This window comes from Eriocheir sinensis, chromosome 41 (genome assembly GCF_024679095.1).
Source record: "Eriocheir sinensis breed Jianghai 21 chromosome 41, ASM2467909v1, whole genome shotgun sequence".
In the NCBI taxonomy this organism is placed as follows: domain Eukaryota; kingdom Metazoa; phylum Arthropoda; class Malacostraca; order Decapoda; family Varunidae; genus Eriocheir; species Eriocheir sinensis.
Genome location: NC_066549.1, coordinates 6,959,794 through 6,981,563, shown reverse-complemented (window position 1 = coordinate 6,981,563; position 21,770 = coordinate 6,959,794). Strand labels below are relative to the sequence as shown.

Sequence of the window (21,770 nt, the reverse complement as noted above, 5' to 3'; positions counted from 1 at the left end):
TAGCAAGAAAAATGGCAAAGAAAAAAAGAATATTGCTTGGATAGAGCGGTAGAACTTTGACAAAATTTTCATAGGCGATATCAATGACAATACTAATGTGCCATAAAACGACCTTTCATATCTATTTTTACCCACGTGGTCACAATTTGAGGAAATGCGGAATATTACACAAAGCATCATGCTAAATCAGTGAAGTCAACGTTTCAGAGTGCGGAGGTAAACAGTCGGGATGTTTGTCACCATCTCGATATTGGGACTTTTCACTACTATTCACATGAGGAGAAAAATAAGGCTAGGATGATGAGTATATAAGTGTGAAAAGGTACCAATGAGGACCTGAGAAGGGATATAAAGCGGAACAGCTCACAAGAAGAGGGAGGCGAGGCAGGCGGGAGCAGTGCGCGGCGCGAGTCTGCCCATCAGCGCCACAGGGACAGGATGGCTCGGGGGACCAGCGCCGGTTTTGATCGCCACATCACTATATTTTCCCCGGAAGGGCGGCTCTACCAAGTCGGTGAGTGCCGTGGGCGTGTGTATATCCCCGAGGGGCGTGCGGGGAGGCGAGAGGCGGCGCGCATTACGGTATACTGATGGGGCGGGAAGACAGTCTCGGCAATGTCAGAATCATCGTGACGGGCGGCGAGTTTCCTGTTGTGTTGGTGGGACGCTGACTCTCCCTGGTGCTTTGTGGCGCCAGGAGGGACGCAGCGACGTGCTCCCTGCTCACGCCACCGCTTAGGGTCGGGCAGAATAAGACAGTAATCAGCGCCGACTTTTTCTATTTTTTTCATTTGCAGCTCAATACCATTACCTAGGGATCATTTGGGTAAAAATATACCTCCCATTGCTTGGGGTCAAAAGACATTGGGGTTTGTTGGAGTAAGATCTGCTTGCAATTCTGTGGTAATGGGTTAATATTTTGGTAAAATTCCAGAAGTGCACCCACCAGGCCACCATCCTCCATTGAAAACAACCAACATTGTAGTGCAAAGCAGATCATGCCCTTATCCCATACAACTGTATTTAACATGAAGTGATATGATTTAACTAAACAGTAGTGTAATTCACCTCTTGGTCTGCTGCGGGTCTCTCGAGACAGCCAGCCAGTCCCCTACGAAAGAGCACAGAGCTCATAGTACTGATCTTTGGGTAGGACTGAGACCACTCACACACAACACACCGCGACAACAAGGTCACAACTCCTCGCCTTACGTCGAGTACCTACTCACTGCTAGGTGAGCAGGGGCTACACGTGAAAGAAGATAAACCCAATTTATCTTCACCTGGCCGGGGAATCGAACTCCGGTCCTTCTGGTTGTGAGGCAGATGCTCTATCCACTGAGCTACCGGGCCGTGTGGGCGAGGAAACGTGCCCCCTAGCGTATGCCTCCAATGATTGATTGACACTTGATCTGTGCACCGCTGCCTAAATGTGACGAACAGAAAAAAATCCCTCGATATACTCTCCTATATTATATTTAAGAAATTAATGGGGATCCAATTCAATTTCACAAAGGAGTGATTTGTGATGGCAAAGCAATATAGCAGTGTGTTGTATGTGACAGTGACCCTCACAGAGATCCAAACAGTGGATACTCTGGTTTCTGTTTAGATGCTAAACCCTAGTGTTTTTGATAAATTTCACCGAATGTAAGGTATGAGCAGGGAGAGCACTCCCATAGGGGGAGTTTCAGGGTATAAGAGATGTAGATATTCTTTTTTTGAGACATTTTTAGGAGAATTCTAAAATGTAAGAAGGAAATAGAAGCCTTAAATGTGAAGGAAGCAAAGATCTGGTAGTCACTTCATGGTAATGCAGGAGGTGCTATTCATTTACAGCCTAGAACAGGGGTACTCCACTATTATAAGCAAAGGTCCAGTTAGAAAAGTTCAAATGTATGCAGAGGTCCTGATAAGTATTGTAGCTGGACCCCAGGTACCAAGAGTAAAAGAATATAATTAAATAACATGAAGGTCCTGGCGATGGATTCTTGCAAGTGTATTTCCTCGATTGACTGTAGGGCCAACAGTCAGTCAAGGAAATACACTTGTAAGAATTATCACCAGGACCTTCATGTTATTCAGTTATATTTTTTTACTTCTGGATCCTGGGGTCCAGGCATAACATACAGAAGGTCCGGATTCGGACTGCAGGCCACCAGTTGAGTAGCCCTGTCTTAGAACTTTTAAAGTTTATATAATGATATATTTTTATGCCACTCATATAGAAAGAATTCTTTAAATTACAATTTCTTTCCCTTCATTTCAGAATATGCCTTTAAGGCTATTAATCAGGAGGGACTGACATCAGTTGCCTGTAAAGGGGAGGACACAGCTGTGTGTGTCACCCAGAAGAAAGTCCCGGTGAGTACACACACACACACATTGCTCAAAATCTTGAGAGGAATATTTACAATTCTTATTCAATATATACCTTTTTTTTGTGGAATTGATGCCAGAGTGTTCATAAAATTCAATTCTTCATATACATAAGAGTTGTGTGACAGAAGCAGTGACATCTATGAAGTGTGTGTTTATGCAGCATCCCTTAAAAATGCCTTAGACACTTATTTATGACTGTACAGGAATTAAAAAACATTGAACAGGAAGTGTAATATTACAGTGGTTCATATATCCAGAGGGTGTTACTCTACTAATTGTTTTCCCCCAGGACAAGCTTCTGGACCCCAGCACAGTGACCCACATGTACAAACTCACACCCAGCGTTGGTTGTGTTATGACCGGCATGCAGGGTGAGTTGTGGAGTGGCTGTTTAAGATGACATGGCTAGTATGTAATTTCTGACAAGGTAAAAGAGAAAAGTACTAGATAGTACTTTAAGTAAAAAAAGAAAAAAAAAAAAAAGATTTATACTGTAAATAATGAAACTGAGAACAGCAACCAAACATAGACAGCAGTTAAAACCTCAGTAACATTAGTTATAATGGTGTAGCTACTTAATCATGCAAACTTTATTTGTCAAAGATATTTAGTTTATTGTGAGGAAAACAAACGACCAAAGTACCTTTAAAGGTTGAAAGCCTCGGCAAATATAGCTTTGGAGAAGCTACATAGTACTGTATTTTTTGTTTGTTTGTTTGATCAGCAATTGATTTTCAAGTTTTGACTTACCATTATTCTTCCTTAAGGGGGGCGGCTACGTGGTATTTTTCGAGGAATAAATTTAAAATCGGATAAGTAGAGGTTTTGAGCTCAAAAGGCCCTTGAAAGGGTAAATTGCTGTGTGGTGGAGTTTGTTTTCGTAAAATTAAAACCCCTCCCCGCTGGAGACCATTTTTAAATGTCCCGCGCTGTTGCTTCATAGCCAGACACATGCGTCAACATATGCAGTATCATTCAATGCTTGTATATACGTAAAATTGCATTAGAATATTTTTTTCTCAGTAAATTTTGCCACTTGTGATCCTCATATTCTGTACGGCCCACTGGGCTGGGAGAAAGGAGGAAGCGGCGAGCTGCTCGGCACTGCAGTGCCTTGCTCGACACAAACGAGCGAGGTGCGTTGCAATTTTCCCTCCACTCTAGCCCCAAAAATATCCTTACAAATGATTTTACTAGCGCAAGGCAACCAGAAAAAGCTACAAACACTGTTCGAGAGACAGAATTGCCCAGTACGGTCATGCAGGAACACCTTGACCTTCTGACACCCTCACCTTTGATTGATTAAAACTTTTTTATAAAGGGGGACCAGATTCCTTATCATTCTCCAGTAAGTCAACAAGGTACACACAATAATATGTGAAAATTTCATGCCAATCAGCTAAATACAAATGGCAAAATGGAGAAATGGAAAAAAATCTTTAGGAGCCAATATCTTGAAAAGTAGTTTTTTACACTTAAAAAAATTTCACAAAATCAGTAAAACGTCTGACCGACTTTTGTTAGGTATCATTTAAAACTACAACTAAAGGACAATTTTTGCCCGCTATAAAATTTAAAAAAATGTCAAAAGAAAACGGGACACAGAGTGGAGAAAATTATAAGTGACAAAAAATTGTAATTTTATTTTTTCGAAGACAGAACAAAAAATCATTTTTTTTTTGCTGGGAAATGTAGATAGGTAAACAAAGTTTATGATATTTTTTTCAAAGAGATTAACTGAAAAATAAGGTCTGTGAAACAAAAAAAAGAAAAATACGCTTTGTTTATCTCTCCTAAACTTCACCCGAATTTAATGAAATTCACAGAATATCATACCTTTACACCTACAAATAACATACTAAGACTTCAAAGCTATTGGACGAACCATATGCGCAGGAGGACCCCCCGTAGCTGCCCCCCTTAAGGATTAAAAAAATACTATAGAGGATTTAAATGCATTTAGAGGTAGGAGATGCAGTCAGTGCCATGTGGTTTATGATAGATAATTCACTCAGAGCAGGAAATGTCTTGAGTGTTCCATGCCGCCAGAGGAACATATCGGGTACATAATCATCATTCTCCATGAAAGCTGGAATTTTGAGCACCTGAAAAAAAAATCTCATCAGAGGCATTGCATTCAAAGAGTTCCTGTGATACAACTGAAGCGCTCACAGTCTTCTTGTCGCTGAATTCGTATATTCCCTCCACAGGTGACAGTCGGTACCAGGTGATGGTAGCGCAGAATGAGGCAAACAACTTCAAGTACCGCTACAGGTATAACATGCCCATCAACGACCTGTGCCGTCGCATGGCTGACATCAACCAGGTGTACACACAGAATGCAGAGATGCGGCCTCTCGGATGTGGTGAGTCTCGACCACCACTGTGTCAGGTGGTGCTTGTATTCTCATGTCTAGTAATACTGTCGGGAATACTCATGACACCAGTTTTCAGTGCATCAAGAACCTGTCAGAGATGGATATTTTCAGGGCTTCGAGAAATAGTGAAGAGCAATGTCTTCAGTCTTCCATTAACCACAAGGCCTTTTTATTGATTTTCTTCTACCACTTTCACAAAACCTGTTTTTTATTTTACATTGTACTATTTTTTTGAGTAAATAGTGCGTGAACCATGGCAAACAAGTATCCAGCAAAGGATAGTGTGAACCCATGTACTTATAATTGAATTCTAAGCAAGAAAGGAAGTCTGTAAGCCATGAGGTAAAATCTTTGTGTTAGTACATTATGATCAGGGTGAAAAAAATGCTATGGTTGCTTTCATCTTTATTACATTACCTGTGAAATATATATTACTGACTTGATTATTTATTATATTTTTTATACTCTCAAATAATAGTACTATTATACCACTTGCCATTATTCCTTAGGGATTGTTAACTCAATTTTCACACTTCTATTAATATAAAGACTGATTTAGCTTACTAATACCATGTTATTTTTCCTTTAGGAATAAATTTCAGATTCCTGAAAGGAAATCTATTTGGAGTTATCCCTTGAATTTAGTCCCTAAAAGCTAGTTTGAAAAATTTTCATAAACAGAGTATGAAGTACTTTACGAATGGTTTCTTTTCCAGGCATGATCCTGATTGGCTACGATGATGAGCTTGGGCCCTGTGTATACAAGACGGACCCGGCTGGGTACTACTGTGGCCACCGAGCCTGCTCTGCTGGTGTCAAGCAGACTGAGGCCAACAGCTTTCTTGAGAAAAAGTAAGTTATGAATGGTCATCATCTTTGCTCAGCCACAGACTCTAACAATGAATATAATATGCAGTCAACTTTAATCCTTTCTTTGCTCGTGGTGCGGGACGCGACTATCCCCTCAGGCGCAGTTGGGCAGCCCAATGGGGGGGGGGGTCTCTTTTAACCTCTGTATCTCAAAAAATATTCATCACAGCTAAAAACCAAAAACACCATTGTACATGCACATTCAGGGAGTGTTGAATGCGGTGGTGTAGTCTGTCCCATGTAGTCCTCCAGTATTCTTGGTCCATCTGTGGTTTGATCCACTCATGTGCTCTAGACTGGTTGACAAGGTAATTGAAATTGCCACGAGTACTTAATTATTGTTGCAGATATCAAGAAAATTTTGCACTAAGTTTTACTCATTGGAACAAGAGGATTATGACATTAACTAGTATATGGTATTGAAAATCTGCCAGATAAATTACATATGGATTGCTACTGTTTGTATCTCGGAAAGTAAACAATACTGTTTGCAAATTAACTAAAGCCATGTCTGAAACTCTTAAAGTTTGTTACAAATGAGTATGAAAAAGAAGGTCCAAGTCACATTCATGTTGTTGTAAGTAAATATTCATAATGCATCTGTTTAAATTTGGCAGTTATTATAATAATATATCTTGTGAAACTTAGTGCAGGAAGAAAAAATGCTAGGAACTTATTAGCAGAGTATGTTTTTATTTTTTATTTTAGCAGAGTTGATTCTGTTCAGTTTTGATTCCCTTTTTATGAAACATTGTTCTTAGAATCTGTGAAATGATAGAGCAGAGCACATTATAAAAGAAAAATGTGTGAGGATAGATTGTATGAACAGGAAAAAAAATGTCAAGTTGTGTTGTTACCCCCTCTCAAGGAAGTCTTAAATGTACAGTTTGGCAGATAGGAAAGAAAAGTAGGCCTCATCATCATGGTCTCTTCATAGTGTTCATTATTTCCTCAGGTATCGCAAGAAGACCAATTACAACCATGATGAAACCATCCAGCTGGCCATCACCTGCCTCATGACAGTCCTTTCAGCAGACTTCAAACCTACAGAAATTGAGGTTGCTGTAGTGTCCAAGGAAGAGCCAGACTTCAGGTAGGTGGAGGCTGACGTGTTTGGGTGCTGGGATTGGCAAAGACTTTGTGGAAGTTTCTGGCAAGCTGCTTGATCTGATTTATGCTTACTTGAAGGAACTTTACCCCATAAGTTTGCAATTCCCCTCGATCTCCAACCCCACCCCATTGGTCCATTCCAGTGAGACATACACCTGCATATACCTCAGGCCTACTTCTCATAGCCATCACCTGTCAACCCCTTACGCCCACGTCAGCGCAGACGTGGATATGAAACGAGTACAGGAAGGATGTAAAAATGAAAAAAATGTTACGGGTTACGTCAAACTGCTCACCTTGCCCCGCTGCCCCGAGAATGTTTTACCTTGTTTTCTGCAATATTACATTATCTATGCTACCGCCAGTGTAGGCAAGCCTTTCCCCATCCACAGTGAATGCGTGGGCATTATGGCGTCTCTTACAAACGATAATTAGTGACATAACGTAAGAAAATTTGTCGGGGCGTTGCAGGGCTCTTGTCAGCACCCGCCATGGCCCCAAGGACGTGAGTGTTAAGATTCGCTCCTAACGGGATAATTAACGCTTGTACACCTGATATATATATATATATATATATATATATATATATATATATATATATATATATATATATATATATATATATATATATATATATATATATATATTCATCGGCGCCATGGTAAGCACCGCAAACAGCACACACGGGCAAAGCAATGCCCGGAGAAGGTAGGGCACACACACACTGGCAATTAACTGGGCCATGGTGAACGTAAACAATGGCGGGTGGGGCACTTGTTGTGTTGTGGTGCGCAAGGTAAAGATAATCTCTTTACCTTGGTGGTGCGGTACACTGCCTGGGCAGAGCTTAGAGGTATTGCGCAGGCAATTTGAACGACTTTTGGCTGCGTGCGACAATTTTTTATTTATTTTTTGGAAAAAAAAAATTAAACTCCCGGATACGGGCGAGGTCAGATACGGTGCACCCGGATAACTGAGGGTTTACTGTATTAAGTTAGTTGAACGTGCGCTTTAGTTACTCCTCAAACTGATTTGTTTTCTGTTTCAAATCTTAGATTTAGAATATGGATAATTGTTTTAATGGGTAACTGAAAGAAATATATATAAAAAAAAAAAAGAAATATATCAATCAAATCTAATTTTTGTTAGGTATTTTAATGATGACTAACATTTGCTATTTCCCAATCCACTGAAAAAGTACTTTGCAAGCAAACACGTCATACATGCTATAGATAGGATTAACAGTCAAATAACGAGAAAACGTGTTGTTTTGTTTGAAATATGAAGACAGGTAACGAATGTTTTTTTTTCCCCATAAAAGAATAAAAAGCTAATAGTTAGGGCATTGAAAAATTCAATAAATGAATAACTTCGTAATGAAGTGTTTTACCACGTGCTACTGCCACTCGGCAAGCATTGATGCCGATTTTTTACATATATGCCTCGGCCCGAGGGAATCTTAATATGGCGGCTGCGAGCTTCAGGATTTTAACCAGGCTAGTACAGAGAAAGCTAATCCAGTTATATTAGAGATCAGTGGGGTATCCAAGGTCTAGGAGTGGAGTTGTGGGGGAGACACTTCGGAATATAGTGTAGTCATGCTAGCTGGGGACTCAGACCGACACAGGACTCTGTCACGGAGTGCTAAAACCCTTCTGAGGAGGGTTAAGGAGAGGTATGTCAGAGGTCTCACTGAGGATGTTGAAGGTTGTCTCAATACAAACGACATTAGACTTGCCTTCTGAGCTTGAGTAGGCTCCGCTTCAAATTCACATCTCAGACGAGTACTATTTCAACTGTTGATGAGCAGATATTATCAGATTGGTGCCAGGCCAACACTGTGAACATGAAGAAAAGTGATTCCCCTCCCACTTGTGGTAGCTAGAAATGTTTTTAATCAACCCACAATAGTAAATGTGCATTACTGCCTTTGGTACAAGGGGTCTTTGCAGGATCATAGGGCATCATTAGGTTGATTTCGTGCTGAACGAGCAACTACTTCGTGAAACTGAATCAAGGCCTGCTATTAGCTTAGTCCATGAACACCAACTCAGCTTTGGGCACATGGCACGCTTCCCAGATGTCAATCCTGGTTATAGGGTTGTTTCTGTACAAGACACCTCTGAATGGAGGAGGTCACAGTGATGCCCATGTAACTCATGGGTGGGGCATGTTGATACATCTTGCCTGGAGGGACCATTAGGGGGTGGAGGCTGTGGTGAGTGAAGTGACACGCCTCCTGGCATATGCTCCCCGTTAGTTATTGTCCTGGAATGCCCAGCCTCTGGGGGATTTCCCCTTCTTGCATTCTCCCATCCACAGCCCATTGATATTGCCTCTCTTGGCTGGTTTAGGGGGAATCTGCTTAACTGAGTGCCATATCTGAAAGGAGAGAGCATTTGTTTACATCTGAAAAATATATCCATTAATTGCCATATGAATACGGTTAAAATGGTTCATTTGATTAGATCAAGGAATGAGTCAGGCAATTATCTTACCAAAATTACTGGAAACATGTTGCATTGAGTCGGGTAACTGATGTGTTGATTGTAGGGAGCAAGATCAAGAGAGTACCAGGTGTCCTAAACCATGTACCAAATTCTTGCATTGTGTAGTGATGTCACCAACAGTCTTCTGACTTCCACTGTTGACAGTTCTCCAATTGCTTAGTTGTCCTGAATCAGACGAGGGATTTTAACACATTATCATTAGAGTGGTGACTGGCTGCAGGAATACATGAGCTAATAGGTCCAATACTAATAAGGAGTAGGAGGGAGATGACATGAGCGAGAAGGAGGAATGGAATAATGGAGGGATATAAGGACAAGGAATAAATTTGTCATTCACCATGGTCTGTGATGACGCGAGATTCTGATAAAAAGACTTAAGGCCTTATTTAAGCCATGGGGATCCCTTTGGCTCAATGCTTAATGTTCTGGCTCATGTCTGTTTGGAAAAGGATTTATTCTCCTGAATATATCAATTTCTTATGTGCTTCATGACACTGAGATGCCATGTGTAATGATGTGGAGAGTCCCACCAGACAGTCTCCTTTATTTGATATTTCTTTTCACTTGTTTTCCTGTCTAACAGCTTAGATACACAAAAGGACAAAATGCAGCATTTAAGTCATTAGAAATAAATTCTTGACTATATGTAAATGTTCAGAAACCTGCTGTCACAGCAGTGCTTGACCCATGGCCTTCTGTCTATATGTATCTCCTGCCAGCTGTTTTGAATGCCTTTATATGTGTGTTTAGCTGCTTCACACTGACAAAATGCAGTGAACTATAGTGGACAAACTTTGTGTGTTCAGTCTTTTCTTTCTCATTGTAGTTACGAATTTAAGCTTGCCTGAGTGAGTGTTTCAACTACTGTAGCTTACTTGCTTGTGTATCTGCTTTGCAGTCATGTACAACTTTGTCACACCTTTGTTTTCCTTCCAGAACCCTGTCAGAACAAGAGATTGACTACCACCTGAGTGCCATTGCAGAGAGAGACTAGGAGTAGGAGGGGGAGGAGGAGTACACACAGAGCGGCACTGGTTAGACGCTTGGTCAGCACCACCAGCGATTTGTCAGGACAACAGCTTTCAGTTACTTCACTTAGTTTTTTTATAAATGACTTGTATTGAGCATGATTTTTTGTGGAGGTGTTAACTATTATAATTAGCTAGTATTCATTGCCCTAATTTTTGTACACCACTGGATAGACGCTGAGTATTGAGCCTGACTCGTCAAGGAAAGCATCACACACTATGTACCGGAGTCTCAGCAAATAATAACTTTGGCAACTTTTCTCATTACTTTTTTGTTTAACCTTTAAATCTGGTTGCAGCTCCTTTATATAAAGCTATGCTAGACTCTTCCTACATAAACTAATAGAAATCTTAAACTTATTAATATCTTACCTACAGTTCATGTCTGTTCATTGTCCACCTGTTGTAGATCCTCTGGAATTTGATCTCATTTGTAAGTTACTACCACAGGCTCCACTAAGAATGAATATATGAGCAAAATATTACCACCATGCTTACACATAACTGATCCAAGGTACTTAAACTCATTGACCTCCTCCATTTCTTCACTATTCAAAATTATTTTGCATTCTTTTTCACATTCAATTCCCACTCTATATGGGCATACAAAATCTACAACCTCACTTCTACTTCACTCACAAATCATCACTTTACTTTTGTTGACATTTACTTTCAGCTTTCTCCTTTTACAGACACTATCAAAAACACTGACCAAATCTTGTAAGTCAGTTTCATTTTCTGCAAAAAGTTTGTTTAAGCTGAAATTCATTATATCAAGGTCTGTAAAAGTGAGGGTTTGCTGTAATACTATTTTGACTAAATACATGTAAAATCATTTAGATTTAATGAAAATTACCCATAATTGCCACTGCTTACCTCAAAATCACACAAAACACATTACCTGTCAGTGATAACAGGAACAATTGAAAAATGAAATTGCAGACAACAGCTGAGAATTGATAACAATAACTGAGACTGTCTTTGGTTATTTCTACACCTAGTTTGGAAATGCATACAATATTGAGTTTGTTTGTTTTAAGAGCAGTTGTGTCTGCATTGTATAGTGGCTGCCAAATGTTGCGACAAAACTGTCTACTTGCCAGTTGGCTCAGTTGCTGGGCAATGCTGCATGGGGTACATGGGCTATGCTAGTGCCTCTTTGGATGACAAAAGTGACAGTTTCATTACACTCCCACCTTATCTCCCATTTTACTCCAAATGTGATTTCACAAAACAGGAATGCAGAAAATGGGAGTGAGCATTTCATTATAGTGTTTTACTTTAGTGGATATAGAAAAATATATACCATACATGATATTGTTACAGAGACCCTTACATCAGTACTCTATAATATGTCCATTACTAAAAATCAGAATGTAAAAATTCTGGTGGTATGCAAAACCTAAGCCTTGACTTTGCCTTTTGCATCCCCAAATGAAAGTGAACATATATATCTACCAAGGATAATTTGTTCAGCCAGAATTTTGTAATGTTGAACTTAATTCTCATTTAGTTTAAATGAATTCAATATTAGCTCAACTAGTGGGCTCCATGAAAATGTTTATTTTTAAAGGCATACTCACATTAAGAAAAAAGTCATCAACAAAAGGAGTACAGTGTGAGATCAGCATGCATGGTAGGTTAATAAGAATCACTATGTTAGTTAAATACTTTACTACCAACTTACACAGATGCCCTGACTTGAAATCACATAATGTAACTCACCTTGTATTTTTCTACAATGTATGGAAATGAGTTTCAAGAGTTTTGAGAAGTTCCTTTGAGTCAACATGCTCCGGAAACAGTCCCAGAGCTTTCTGCACCACAATGAAGCTCGTCTGCAGATCTCCCACCTAAAATTTCAAGTCAATATTTTGAGAATGATGACAAAATAATCATATTTATAAAAGAATGTCATCTTGTACATCCATAATAACAGGTATGTGATGAGTCTCTTAGAATAACTATCAATATGGTTTCACCAATTCTTTTACATGTTCAAGAAACTTTTTTTTTTCCGAGTTAGTTATCTTTAATACACACAAAAGCTAATGTTTTAATTACATGAAACACTGCAAGTACCCTAAACTTATCTTACAGACAGAATCGTACACATAAGAGGTAAGTGGAAGAAGTTATGTAGTAAAGTGAATAAGGGTCACATAAAGACACAAACCTTATGTGCCAGCTTGGCATGGTTGTAATGGGGTTGGAACATGTGTGGGGACAGATTTGCAGCTGTCATGAAGAAAGCCCGGGCTGTCTCCAGGTTGCCCCGCCGGTACTCCAAGACCCCCAGGTTGTTGTAGGACTCTCCGTGGTCATTGTCTGACACCAGGGCCAGGCGGAAGCACTGGTAGGCCAGGTTGATGTCCCCAATGCCCTGAAGAATGGTGCAGAGACTTTATATGAATTAACCTTTCTTGCACATGAGGTAACATCTATAACATAGACAAAGAAAATACAATAAAATGAGAACCTCAGTGAATAATTAAACAGTGATTAAATAAGTGTGATAGAATGATAGACCAAGGCATAAGACAAAAGACTAAGAACTTTCATATTTCTGTCTTCTCACAAAGAGGAAAGAAGTGCTAATACTTAAACAGACTAATCTCATCCCTGATAAGTAATGTGAAACAATCATTACCAATGGAGTAAGTCATCCTCAATCTTTTGTTGTACACAGCACAGACCTGCCTTCTGACACAGCATACACATCACCTTCTGTTGATTCTTAAATTTTTTGATTGTAGAAGTACAGAACATTGACTGTCTACTACAGCAGAAATAGATAACCCAGGAAGGAGATTAGAGATGAAAGTTCAGACAGAGGGATAAAATTTGTAATGGGGTAGTTCAGAGAGCAAAGCTTTGTGTCAGACTGTCAAAAGCTTCTGAGATATGAAGCAATAGCAAAGTTCCAGTAAAATAACTGAAAGAATGACCAAGAATCAGCTAGGAAAGCAAGATCGCCAGTAGAATACCCTTTGCAAAATCCGTCCTGGCAATCAGAGAAAGTTGAGAGTTAATGGATGCTTAAGACATTTTGTTAAGTATTGTTTTAAAGGTTTAGAAAAAACATGAAACTAATGCCTTTAGTATGACAGTTGAACATTACAAGTCTTTTCTTATTAATTTTTAGCCCTACTTGTAGACTTTGTTTAGTTCCTCTATTATATCCTGCAGTTTGCCTTACCTTTCACTAACTGGAACTCTCATCTGCAAATTGATAATGACAGCCTATTCCCTTGTTTCTCCAGTTAAGCTTTTTGAAAAATTCTTCAGAGGTATCTGTCCAAATTATTCAGCATAAGTCTGCAATGTAGATTCACCACATCATGACCTGTGACATTGTGCATACATCTACATTCACTCCATGGTTGTATTTTAGAAAGAGGTCTACAACTCTACCAACCAACATGCCTGGCTACTCTCTGATGAGTGAATATTTACAAAATGAGAGGTCCTCATCACCCCTAACTGACTCAATCTACCCCCTTGACTTTTTGGTTATAACTTAGCAATGTATACTAAAAACTGCCTTCCTGGGCTCCCGTCACATACACCCAGTAATGAGGGTAACAACATTTTATGATTTGCATTTTACTCACTTCATGCATCATCATTTATATCATGAAATAAATGGCATATGATGTCAACTGTTTACATACACAATGCATGATGAACTTCTTCCAACACACTGTGTATAAATACACTTACTAGAGCAATGTGTCCCAAGTTGTACCATACATCAGCAATGCTCTCATCTGTGGCCAGGCTGAGGGCCCTCTCAAAGCATGTGAGGGTCATGTCATATTGCTGAGCATAGAAGCAACAAAGGCCCAGGTTGTTGAAGATCTCACAGTTGTAGATGCCCATCTGGAGGAGGCGTCTGTGTGAGGAGCAGATGACATTATAGTCAAATTGGAGTATACTAAAATGACAGATGAAATTTTATAAACAAATGTCTTAGAGGCAGCACATGTAAGATACAGGAATTGAATGTGTTGTTACGACATACCTCTTTCCTTTGTTCCAGAATGATAGAGACCTTACTGAATTACTTTGATTTTTCAGTTTTATTGATGCTTTGTATGTTGTTACTAAATCATTAATGTGTGGCTAAATTAGGACATATAAACATGGCTGTGGCACAGACTTAAATATTGCTGAGGTAGTAATAAGGTATTTGATAGCATAAATACCAGACACGATACATATAGCATGCCGGTAACACTAGAGAGGTAAAGCAATGTGAAAGTTTAGTCTGGTAAAAGTAATCGTGAAACAAAGGGAAGAGGAAGAGACAAAGTTACTGCCCATCAAACCCACAGAATGCTCTGAGCCAACACTGTCTTGTTATTATTCCCTAAATGACACAGCAAAATAACGGTTTACAGAGCATTTGCATCATAAGCTAAATAGAGGTGATTTAAAGTAAATGGGACAATGTTTGTAGGTTATATGCAAATACTATGCTACTTGATATAAGGGACTTAACAATCCACTGATTTTGGTGTCCATAAGAGTTTCTGGCACAAATAAACCATGGATAATGAGAGCAGACTGTAGTAGTAGCAGCAATGTAATAGTAGTGTAGTAGTAGTAGTAATAGTAGTGTAGTAGTAATAGTAACTGTGGTAAGAGTAATTGTTATGTTGCTTTACCGATAGAAGCGCAGGGCCACCTCAGGTTGGTCACTGTAGAAATGTGTGGTGGCAGTGCAGGCGATGGCCTCCACGTGGGTGGCGTCATGGTGCAGAACATCCCGATAAGCCTTGACGGCCTTGGTGAGGTCATGCAGGCCCTCGTAAATTCTGTAGAAAAAAAATTATAACATTGTATAAATGAGTATGGATTGCATTATGAGGGTGTAGATGTAAGTAGAAAATACTTGACCCTACATATTTGATAATGAAATCATAAGAAAATTTACCATAAAAACAGCTTAAGAAAACTTGAGGTATGACTATTTTGGAGGCATACATGATAAATGATCAAGGGGGAGATTGAAAGACATGAAGCACAGCAGCAATACATCCCAGGCTGCTGCGTTACCTTGCCATGGCCGTGAGGAGCGTCACCTCGCCAGGGAACTTATCCAGGCCTTCACGGTACACCTCGAGGGCTGACAAGGGTTGGTCCAGGCGGATGCACACCCGACCCAGCAGCAGGTATGTGCTGATGTTGTCTTGCTGCTTCAGTGCACTCTGCAACATAATGACCATGGTACACAACCAAATGTGGTGAAAGATCTATTTATATTTACAACCTATAGTGTAGAAATACTTGAACTCAAATGCATGCAAGAGTGGAATGTGGAAAGTTTTATGCACTGTGAAACTTGAAAATTAACCCGGTAGCAGTGACGGGCCAAATTTGTGGCTTTACAGCGTAACAGCGACGGGCCAAATTTGTGCCATGAAATAACCTCCCCAAAACAGATGATACATAATCTGATCACAAATGCTTTGATATATATTATGAAATGGTTTGTGTGAGGGATGATTTTTTCTCATTTTTCTCGCTTAGAGGGACCATTAAGAAACATGATCCCCGCTGCTACCGGGTTAAGAGAACACTGGAAAGATCCTCCAAAAATTTCACAATGTAGTAAAGGAAACAAGATTCTCATATTTAATGAGGATTTTAATTAGTATCCTTACACTTACCTAGATGAAGCAATACAACAATATTTTTACTGTGTTTAGATTGTTAATGTTTATACAGTGCATATGCCATGTATTGAGAGAAAAGGTGAAAACAGGCAGCACTCTTATGAATAGTAAGTGCCAGTGTGAAGAGCTAGCACTCTTGAGAGCTCTAGATGGTTCCCACAGAGAGGGGAAGTGTCCTCTGGTAGACATTATTATTGTAAAATATATAACCTTTGATGATGAAAGGTGCTCCTGGAATATGGATTTTCAGTAATGCATAAATATGGGAAAAAAAGAGGTAAAACATATAACCAAATAAAAGAATAACTCGAACCTTGAACTGCTTTTCAGCATCACGAAACAAGCCGAGCCTGTAGTAGCAGCGACCAAGCTGCACCTTCCACCACCAGTCCTTGAACTCCAGCACCTGAGTGGCCTGAGCTGCCAGGTCCAGCGCCTGTCACACATAACCCACTCTTGTTAGCACCACTGTGGCCTCCTGCCTCATCTCTAAGCATCATTACATGGTTATAAGACTTCAAACAATATTAAATGCAACCCTAAAACTACATTACAAAAAATAATGTATTATAATTATGTTTGTCCTCCTGTATAAAGTCTGGAGTTGTAATAGAATATGCATTTGAGGATGAAATAATTAAGGCTGAAGAATAAGAGAAAAAGTTGGCATAACATTCAAAGGTTGTATTAGTATGACACATGACACTCACATGCCTGACATCATTCTCATGGAAGTAGATGTACTCAAAGAGAGCTCTGGCAATGTTCTGCTGGCCAGCGTACTTTGCCACGTTGAGTCGCGCCAGGTTGATGAATGGCCCTTCCCCAACCTGCACCATGGAGGCCGTTCCCAGCCGCACATGACGCCCTGAAGCACAACATATTTATTACCATATGTGGTATAGTGGTTAGCATGTTTAGTTATGAATCTGCAGGCTTTGGTTGGATCTTGGCCCAGGACAGCCAGAGATCAGAGCTTACCCAGCCGTTCATCCTCCCGTCCCAGCTGGTCAATGAATGGGTGCCTCAGAAATACAGAGAAGGTAAAGTGCGATAACCAGAATGTCTCACTGGTCCTGCGTCCTATGAGATGGAAATGAGCACTGAGGCCATGTGCAGCTTATTGTATACCTTCAATAATTATATATAATAATTTCATATAATTTCATTACATTTAATGCTTACTGCTAAACATGGGGACTGCACAATATAGGTAACTTATATGAGCTAGATTTTTACGTGTTGGATAGAAATGATTTAATCGATACAGAAGGGAGGACGCAACTAAGAGGACACAGCAAGAAACTGAGAAAGGGGACTTATTTGAATGGAAGTACAGTTTTCCATACAGGAGTGTGGATACATGGAATGGACTAAACAAAGACATTGTTGAAGCAGGCAGTGTCCATAAAATGAAGGAAAAGTTGGACAAATATAGATTGGGAGGCAGGGCTATCTGAGCTTGAGTTCAGGCCCTGTATACTACAATTAGGTAAATACAAATAGGTAACTACACACATACACACACCAAAAAATGTTTCACCAGCCCCAAATTGATAAATCTCATTGAAATAACACCTCCATCTTGCTTGAATTTCTTGGGTACCTGTCTTGCATCAAATAGATGGTCTACTGCACTGAAAAAACAGATCAGCTAACTCTGTGTGGATGAAGCTGTGACTGACCTGAAGTGGCTGAAATAGGACGGGCGGTTTGGGCGGTCCGGGAGGTGCGGAGGGCCTGGTCCATGGTGCCTGGCCGCCCGCCCTGAGACCCTGGCCGCACCACACCACTCAGCGGACGACCGGACTGTGTGGATGGCCTGCAAATGAGTGCTGTGGTGACCTGGCTGCTTGAGTAAGTTGAGTATTTATGTCAGTGCAGCGTTTGGTCTTACTGGGGATGTTAGACCATGTAGATTATGTTTTTTTTCACAGTGATGGAAACAGCTCAAGGGCAACAAAACCAGAAAAAAAAGCCCACTAAGTCTGCCTGGATGACATATGGATGATGTATCTACTGACTTGGGTGCTACAGAATGTCACTTGCATTCTCTTTTGTGGTGTTCAGTTCTCATGCACAGCTCCAGAAGGGAGAGAGAATAAAAATGGCTTGCAATGTGTAGTGAGTGTCACTCCTCACTGGAACTGGGAAAAATATATGCTATAGAATTGCAATCATTAAACGCATGATTAGCGTTACTAAATGAATCCTGGTTTTAAGGTGTCCATGAAGAAAATGAAAAGAAAGGAGTGGAGAGAAACTATAAGAATGAATGGGAATCTTTTTGTGCATCAGCGGCAGAGCAGGGCCTGAAACCTCATCAACGGTAAACGGTAATATCTATTTATCTAGCTACTAGTGCTTATCTACAAAGAATCCTACATACCAATCAGTCTATCTACCCGTCAATCAATCAATCTATCTATTTGTTTGCCTATGTACTTTTTCAATTTCCTAATCCATCCACTGTGATTGGCACGGATTTGGCTTTCACTTTTAGCCTGGTAACATATAGTCCCAGGTCTTTCTCTGCCTCTGTGGTTGATAGTGGAGTGTTTCCCATGTGATATTGGTGTGCTGGATATCCCCTCCCAAGGTGCATGACTTTACATTTTTCTTCACTGAATTGTAGCAGCCACTTTTTGTTCCATTCCTGTAGCTTGGTGATGTCTTCTTGTAGGAAATCTGCAGTCAAGGGGTGAATCTGAGAGGGCTTCTTCAGGGAGCATGGGGAGGCTCTCACACCAATCTATCTACAAATCTACATGCTTGTTCCTTCAGTGGTAGTCTATTTATCCATCTTTTAATGGAGATGAACCAAGGACAGAAAAAGAAAGCTGTCTATTCTTCTTATGTTAGTTATTTCAGCATGTCATCTCATTTGGATAATGATACCTATTCTTATATCTATTGGTATGTCATGCATATTGAAAAGACTGAATTCTTCCTATCACTGTAAGTAGTCCATGTCTGTAAACAAAGCTTCTAGCCCATCCTTCTCCTAACTGTTCGTACCTGAAGGTCTGTGAGGGGCCGCCGGATGCTGAGGAGGGCGGCTGGGCTGTGCGGAGGGAGGTGCCGGGGCGGGCCACTGAGGCGATGGTGTTGTCATCCATCAGCACATCCGCCAGGCCCTCCTCCTCCCCGTCACACTCATCCACCCACACCTGCTCTGTCAGCGCCCGAGTCTTGAGGGTCCACACCGCCTGAAGGAGGAGAGATGGCCGTCACCATTATCAACATTATCACAGTTACAATTGGTTTCGGAACACCTTAATTGTAACCACTTCTTGTAGTGATCAACCCAATGTGGAAAAACCTAAAGGCAACTCAGCTAGGGGGAATTACCTCTTTAGCTGGATGGTAAAAGAAAGGCTTCCTGTCTGGCTAGTGGCATGTCCAGTCTCTCCCCCTTTTTTTTTCACGTGTACGCCTATAGTGCCAGTAGACTTTACTTGAGGGTTCCTAGATGGTAGTTGGCCCCAGCCCGTCATGGTGCTGGCAAGTGTTTATAGTGGCGCCATCTTCTCTTGGTGTCAGAAATGTTTGTTTCCCCCTTCCATATCTGGATCAATTTCTTGTGTGTTTTGTGACACGTTACAGAGGTCGTGTGGATGTTGGGAAAGTGGAATTCTGGGTATTCCCACTACAAATCCTTTCCTTTCCCCACCATTATCACTACTAATAGCATCCTTTTGAGTTTCTAAACGCCTGTTATAATCTCGATCCGCTTCATACAAACCAGGCCAGTAATTTTAGCAGATTTTTTGAGGCTAGAGGGGATCACAGGTTCATGAGTTGGGGGGGTGGTAGGGTGGGGAGCAGAGCAAGTATGAGCAGATAGGGGAAATGTTTTGAAAATAAGAACTTTGGGGGGTATTTTTTTTGGCCGATATGGAAAAACATTGGGGAAGGGGCTAGAGGCAAGTCCCCCTAGACCCCCAGAAATTACAGCCCTGCAAACCCTTTTTCCTCCCCTTCATTATCAATACAAACACCATGATTTTAAGCTTTTGAATGGTCTGAGAACTGGGATAAGGTATCACTACCATTTTCACCATTAACAGTATCACCATAACTGCCCCTCCACCTAGCTAGGCCACCCTCTCATGTTCATCATTATCACTGTCCACAAAACCAATTTTTGTGGGAAGGCTTCACTTGATCTCCTAAACAGTACTATTGGCTCTCACTCAGGCATGGGTCCATCAACTCTGCAGTCTGAGGAAGCTTGATCCCTCACAAGGCCATTCCTGTGATGTGACAATTCCTAAAAAGGGCAAAATTCTAGTGTCTGCCCATACTCCCCCCTCACCCCCAAAACAAGCTTGGGGACCTGTGGGAATGCGGGGTTTCAGGTCGAGGACGCGAAATCTAACGCAATCGCATTCCCCGCAGTCTCAATGGCCCCCTAGCCAATTTTGGTTGTGAGGGGTGAGTATGGGTAAACACTAGAATAATACCCTAAAAAGTATTCCTCCAGACACTTGTGAGATGATAATGATAATATGCACCGATGTTTGATAAAGAAATTCTCATGCTTGTCTCTCTTTGAATGAAAATGGAATAACGTACATACCCGGCCATCATATTATGCTATTTACTTACTCTTAAAGTCTGCTGCAATCACTTTAGTGCTCAACATATCATTAAATCTTTGTATAATTGAAATGTAGCCTATAAATATGCCTTCCAGCTTTCTCAGGCAGGTCACTGATGTATTTTGTAGAAGATAATGAATGTACTGTATGCCAGGAAATATATGACAGGTTATATAAAGCTAAAATATAACAGGCCTTTAAATTTGCTGGCTTTTATATAGTTTCATGGTGCTCCCTACACATGTACTAATATTCCTGCCTTGGGGTTGAGATGGCATGTTCCTCCTTCTCCCTTGTTGTTTACCTGCTAAACTATCAATCAATCAATTATACACGACCTCAACTTACACAAATAGCAAGATAGACACCCCATACTTACTACTACTACTAATAATAATACTAATACTGCATACACTTCTCACCTGGTCATAAGGATTCTTGCTCAATAGTTCCGTGCAAATAATGATGCAACGGTCCAGTTTTCTTCGCCTAAAGCAGCTGAGGGCGAGGAACAGAGGGTCCATGATGGCGTGAGGTGGCCCGCTGCCCCGCCTGCCCCGCGTGAAGCCCTGCGCGAAGCTTCACCGCCGAGAGTCGAAGCTTCGCCGCAACTCCCTCCTCTTCTTCCTCTTTTATAGGTTTCTGACGCTTTGTATCGATTCTTAGGGCTTTACAACTTGATCTTCCTTCCCTTGTGGCGTTTAATTGTTTTTCTCTCTTCGTTTCCAGCGGCCGGTGTCTGTGTGAAGCAGGAATGTTTTGTTGTGACCTGTTGCCATGGCTACAGATATGCTTCCCTTTCCTTTCCTTCCCTTTTTCCTTCCTTTTCCTTCCCTTTTCTTTCCTTTTTCCGTCCCTTTTCCTTCCATTTTCTTTCCTTTTTCCTTTCCTTTTTCCTTTTCTTTCCTTTTTCCTTTCCTTTTTCCTTCCCTTTTCCTTCCCTTTTCTTTCCTTTTTCCTTCCCTTTTCCTTCCCTTTTCTTTCCTTTTTCTTTCCTTTTTCCTTTTCTTTTTCCTTTTTCCTTTCCTTTTTCCTTTTCTTTCCTTTTTTTTAAACTATCAATCAATCAATCAATCTTTTTCCTTTCCTTTTTCCTTTCCTTTTCTTTCCTTTTCTTTCCTTTTTCCTTTTCTTTTTCCTTTTCTTTTTCCTTTTCTTTTTCCTTGCCTTGCCTTGCCTTGCCTTAATTGCCTTGCCTTTCCTTTCC

General features: G+C 40.6%; 2 protein-coding genes across 4 annotated transcripts; one reads left to right on the top strand and one right to left on the bottom strand.

The window, feature by feature from the left end:
* Positions 1-347: 347 nt before the first annotated feature.
* Positions 348-10,542, top strand: LOC127009596 (proteasome subunit alpha type-6-like). Its single transcript, XM_050882802.1, has 7 exons — positions 348-514; positions 2,270-2,364; positions 2,672-2,753; positions 4,593-4,748; positions 5,477-5,612; positions 6,586-6,723; positions 10,187-10,542. Exons 1-7 carry the CDS (start codon positions 439-441, stop codon positions 10,242-10,244), a joined length of 741 nt encoding a protein of 246 aa, XP_050738759.1. The 5' UTR covers positions 348-438; the 3' UTR covers positions 10,245-10,542.
* LOC127009595 (tetratricopeptide repeat protein 8-like) lies at positions 7,861-21,346 on the bottom strand. Of its 3 annotated transcripts, XR_007762092.1 has the most exons (12): positions 20,986-21,346; positions 18,978-19,168; positions 17,645-17,781; positions 16,670-16,827; positions 16,273-16,395; positions 15,340-15,491; positions 14,949-15,098; positions 14,002-14,173; positions 12,455-12,661; positions 12,004-12,131; positions 9,239-9,415; positions 7,861-9,122 (listed from the first exon to the last, which is right to left on the bottom strand). XR_007762092.1 is itself a non-coding variant. In XM_050882799.1 (11 exons), exons 1-10 carry the CDS (start codon positions 21,085-21,087, stop codon positions 12,015-12,017), a joined length of 1,509 nt encoding a protein of 502 aa, XP_050738756.1. In that variant the 5' UTR covers positions 21,088-21,346; the 3' UTR covers positions 7,861-9,415; positions 12,004-12,014. The 3 variants fall into 3 exon arrangements, 2 of the variants coding, with proteins under 2 accessions (XP_050738756.1, XP_050738758.1); XM_050882799.1 differs by having other exon boundaries at positions 7,861-9,415; XM_050882801.1 differs by lacking the exons at positions 7,861-9,122; positions 9,239-9,415 and having other exon boundaries at positions 10,377-12,131.
* Between the last annotated feature and the right edge of the window lie 424 nt (positions 21,347-21,770).

Coding starts and splice junctions, on each gene's coding strand:
- LOC127009596 (XM_050882802.1), top strand. CDS start 439: ATGGCTCGGGGGACCAGCGCCGGTTTTGATCGCCACATCACTATATTT. Junction 4,749..5,476: donor GATGCGGCCTCTCGGATGTG/GTGAGTCTCGAC, acceptor TTTCTTTTCCAG/GCATGATCCTGATTGGCTAC. Junction 5,613..6,585: donor AACAGCTTTCTTGAGAAAAA/GTAAGTTATGAA, acceptor TTATTTCCTCAG/GTATCGCAAGAAGACCAATT.
- LOC127009595 (XM_050882799.1), bottom strand. CDS start 21,087: ATGGACCCTCTGTTCCTCGCCCTCAGCTGCTTTAGGCGAAGAAAACTG. Junction 16,828..17,644: donor TCCTATTTCAGCCACTTCAG/GTCAGTCACAGC, acceptor GTTGTGCTTCAG/GGCGTCATGTGCGGCTGGGA. Junction 12,132..12,454: donor ATGCCAAGCTGGCACATAAG/GTTTGTGTCTTT, acceptor TTGAAATTTTAG/GTGGGAGATCTGCAGACGAG.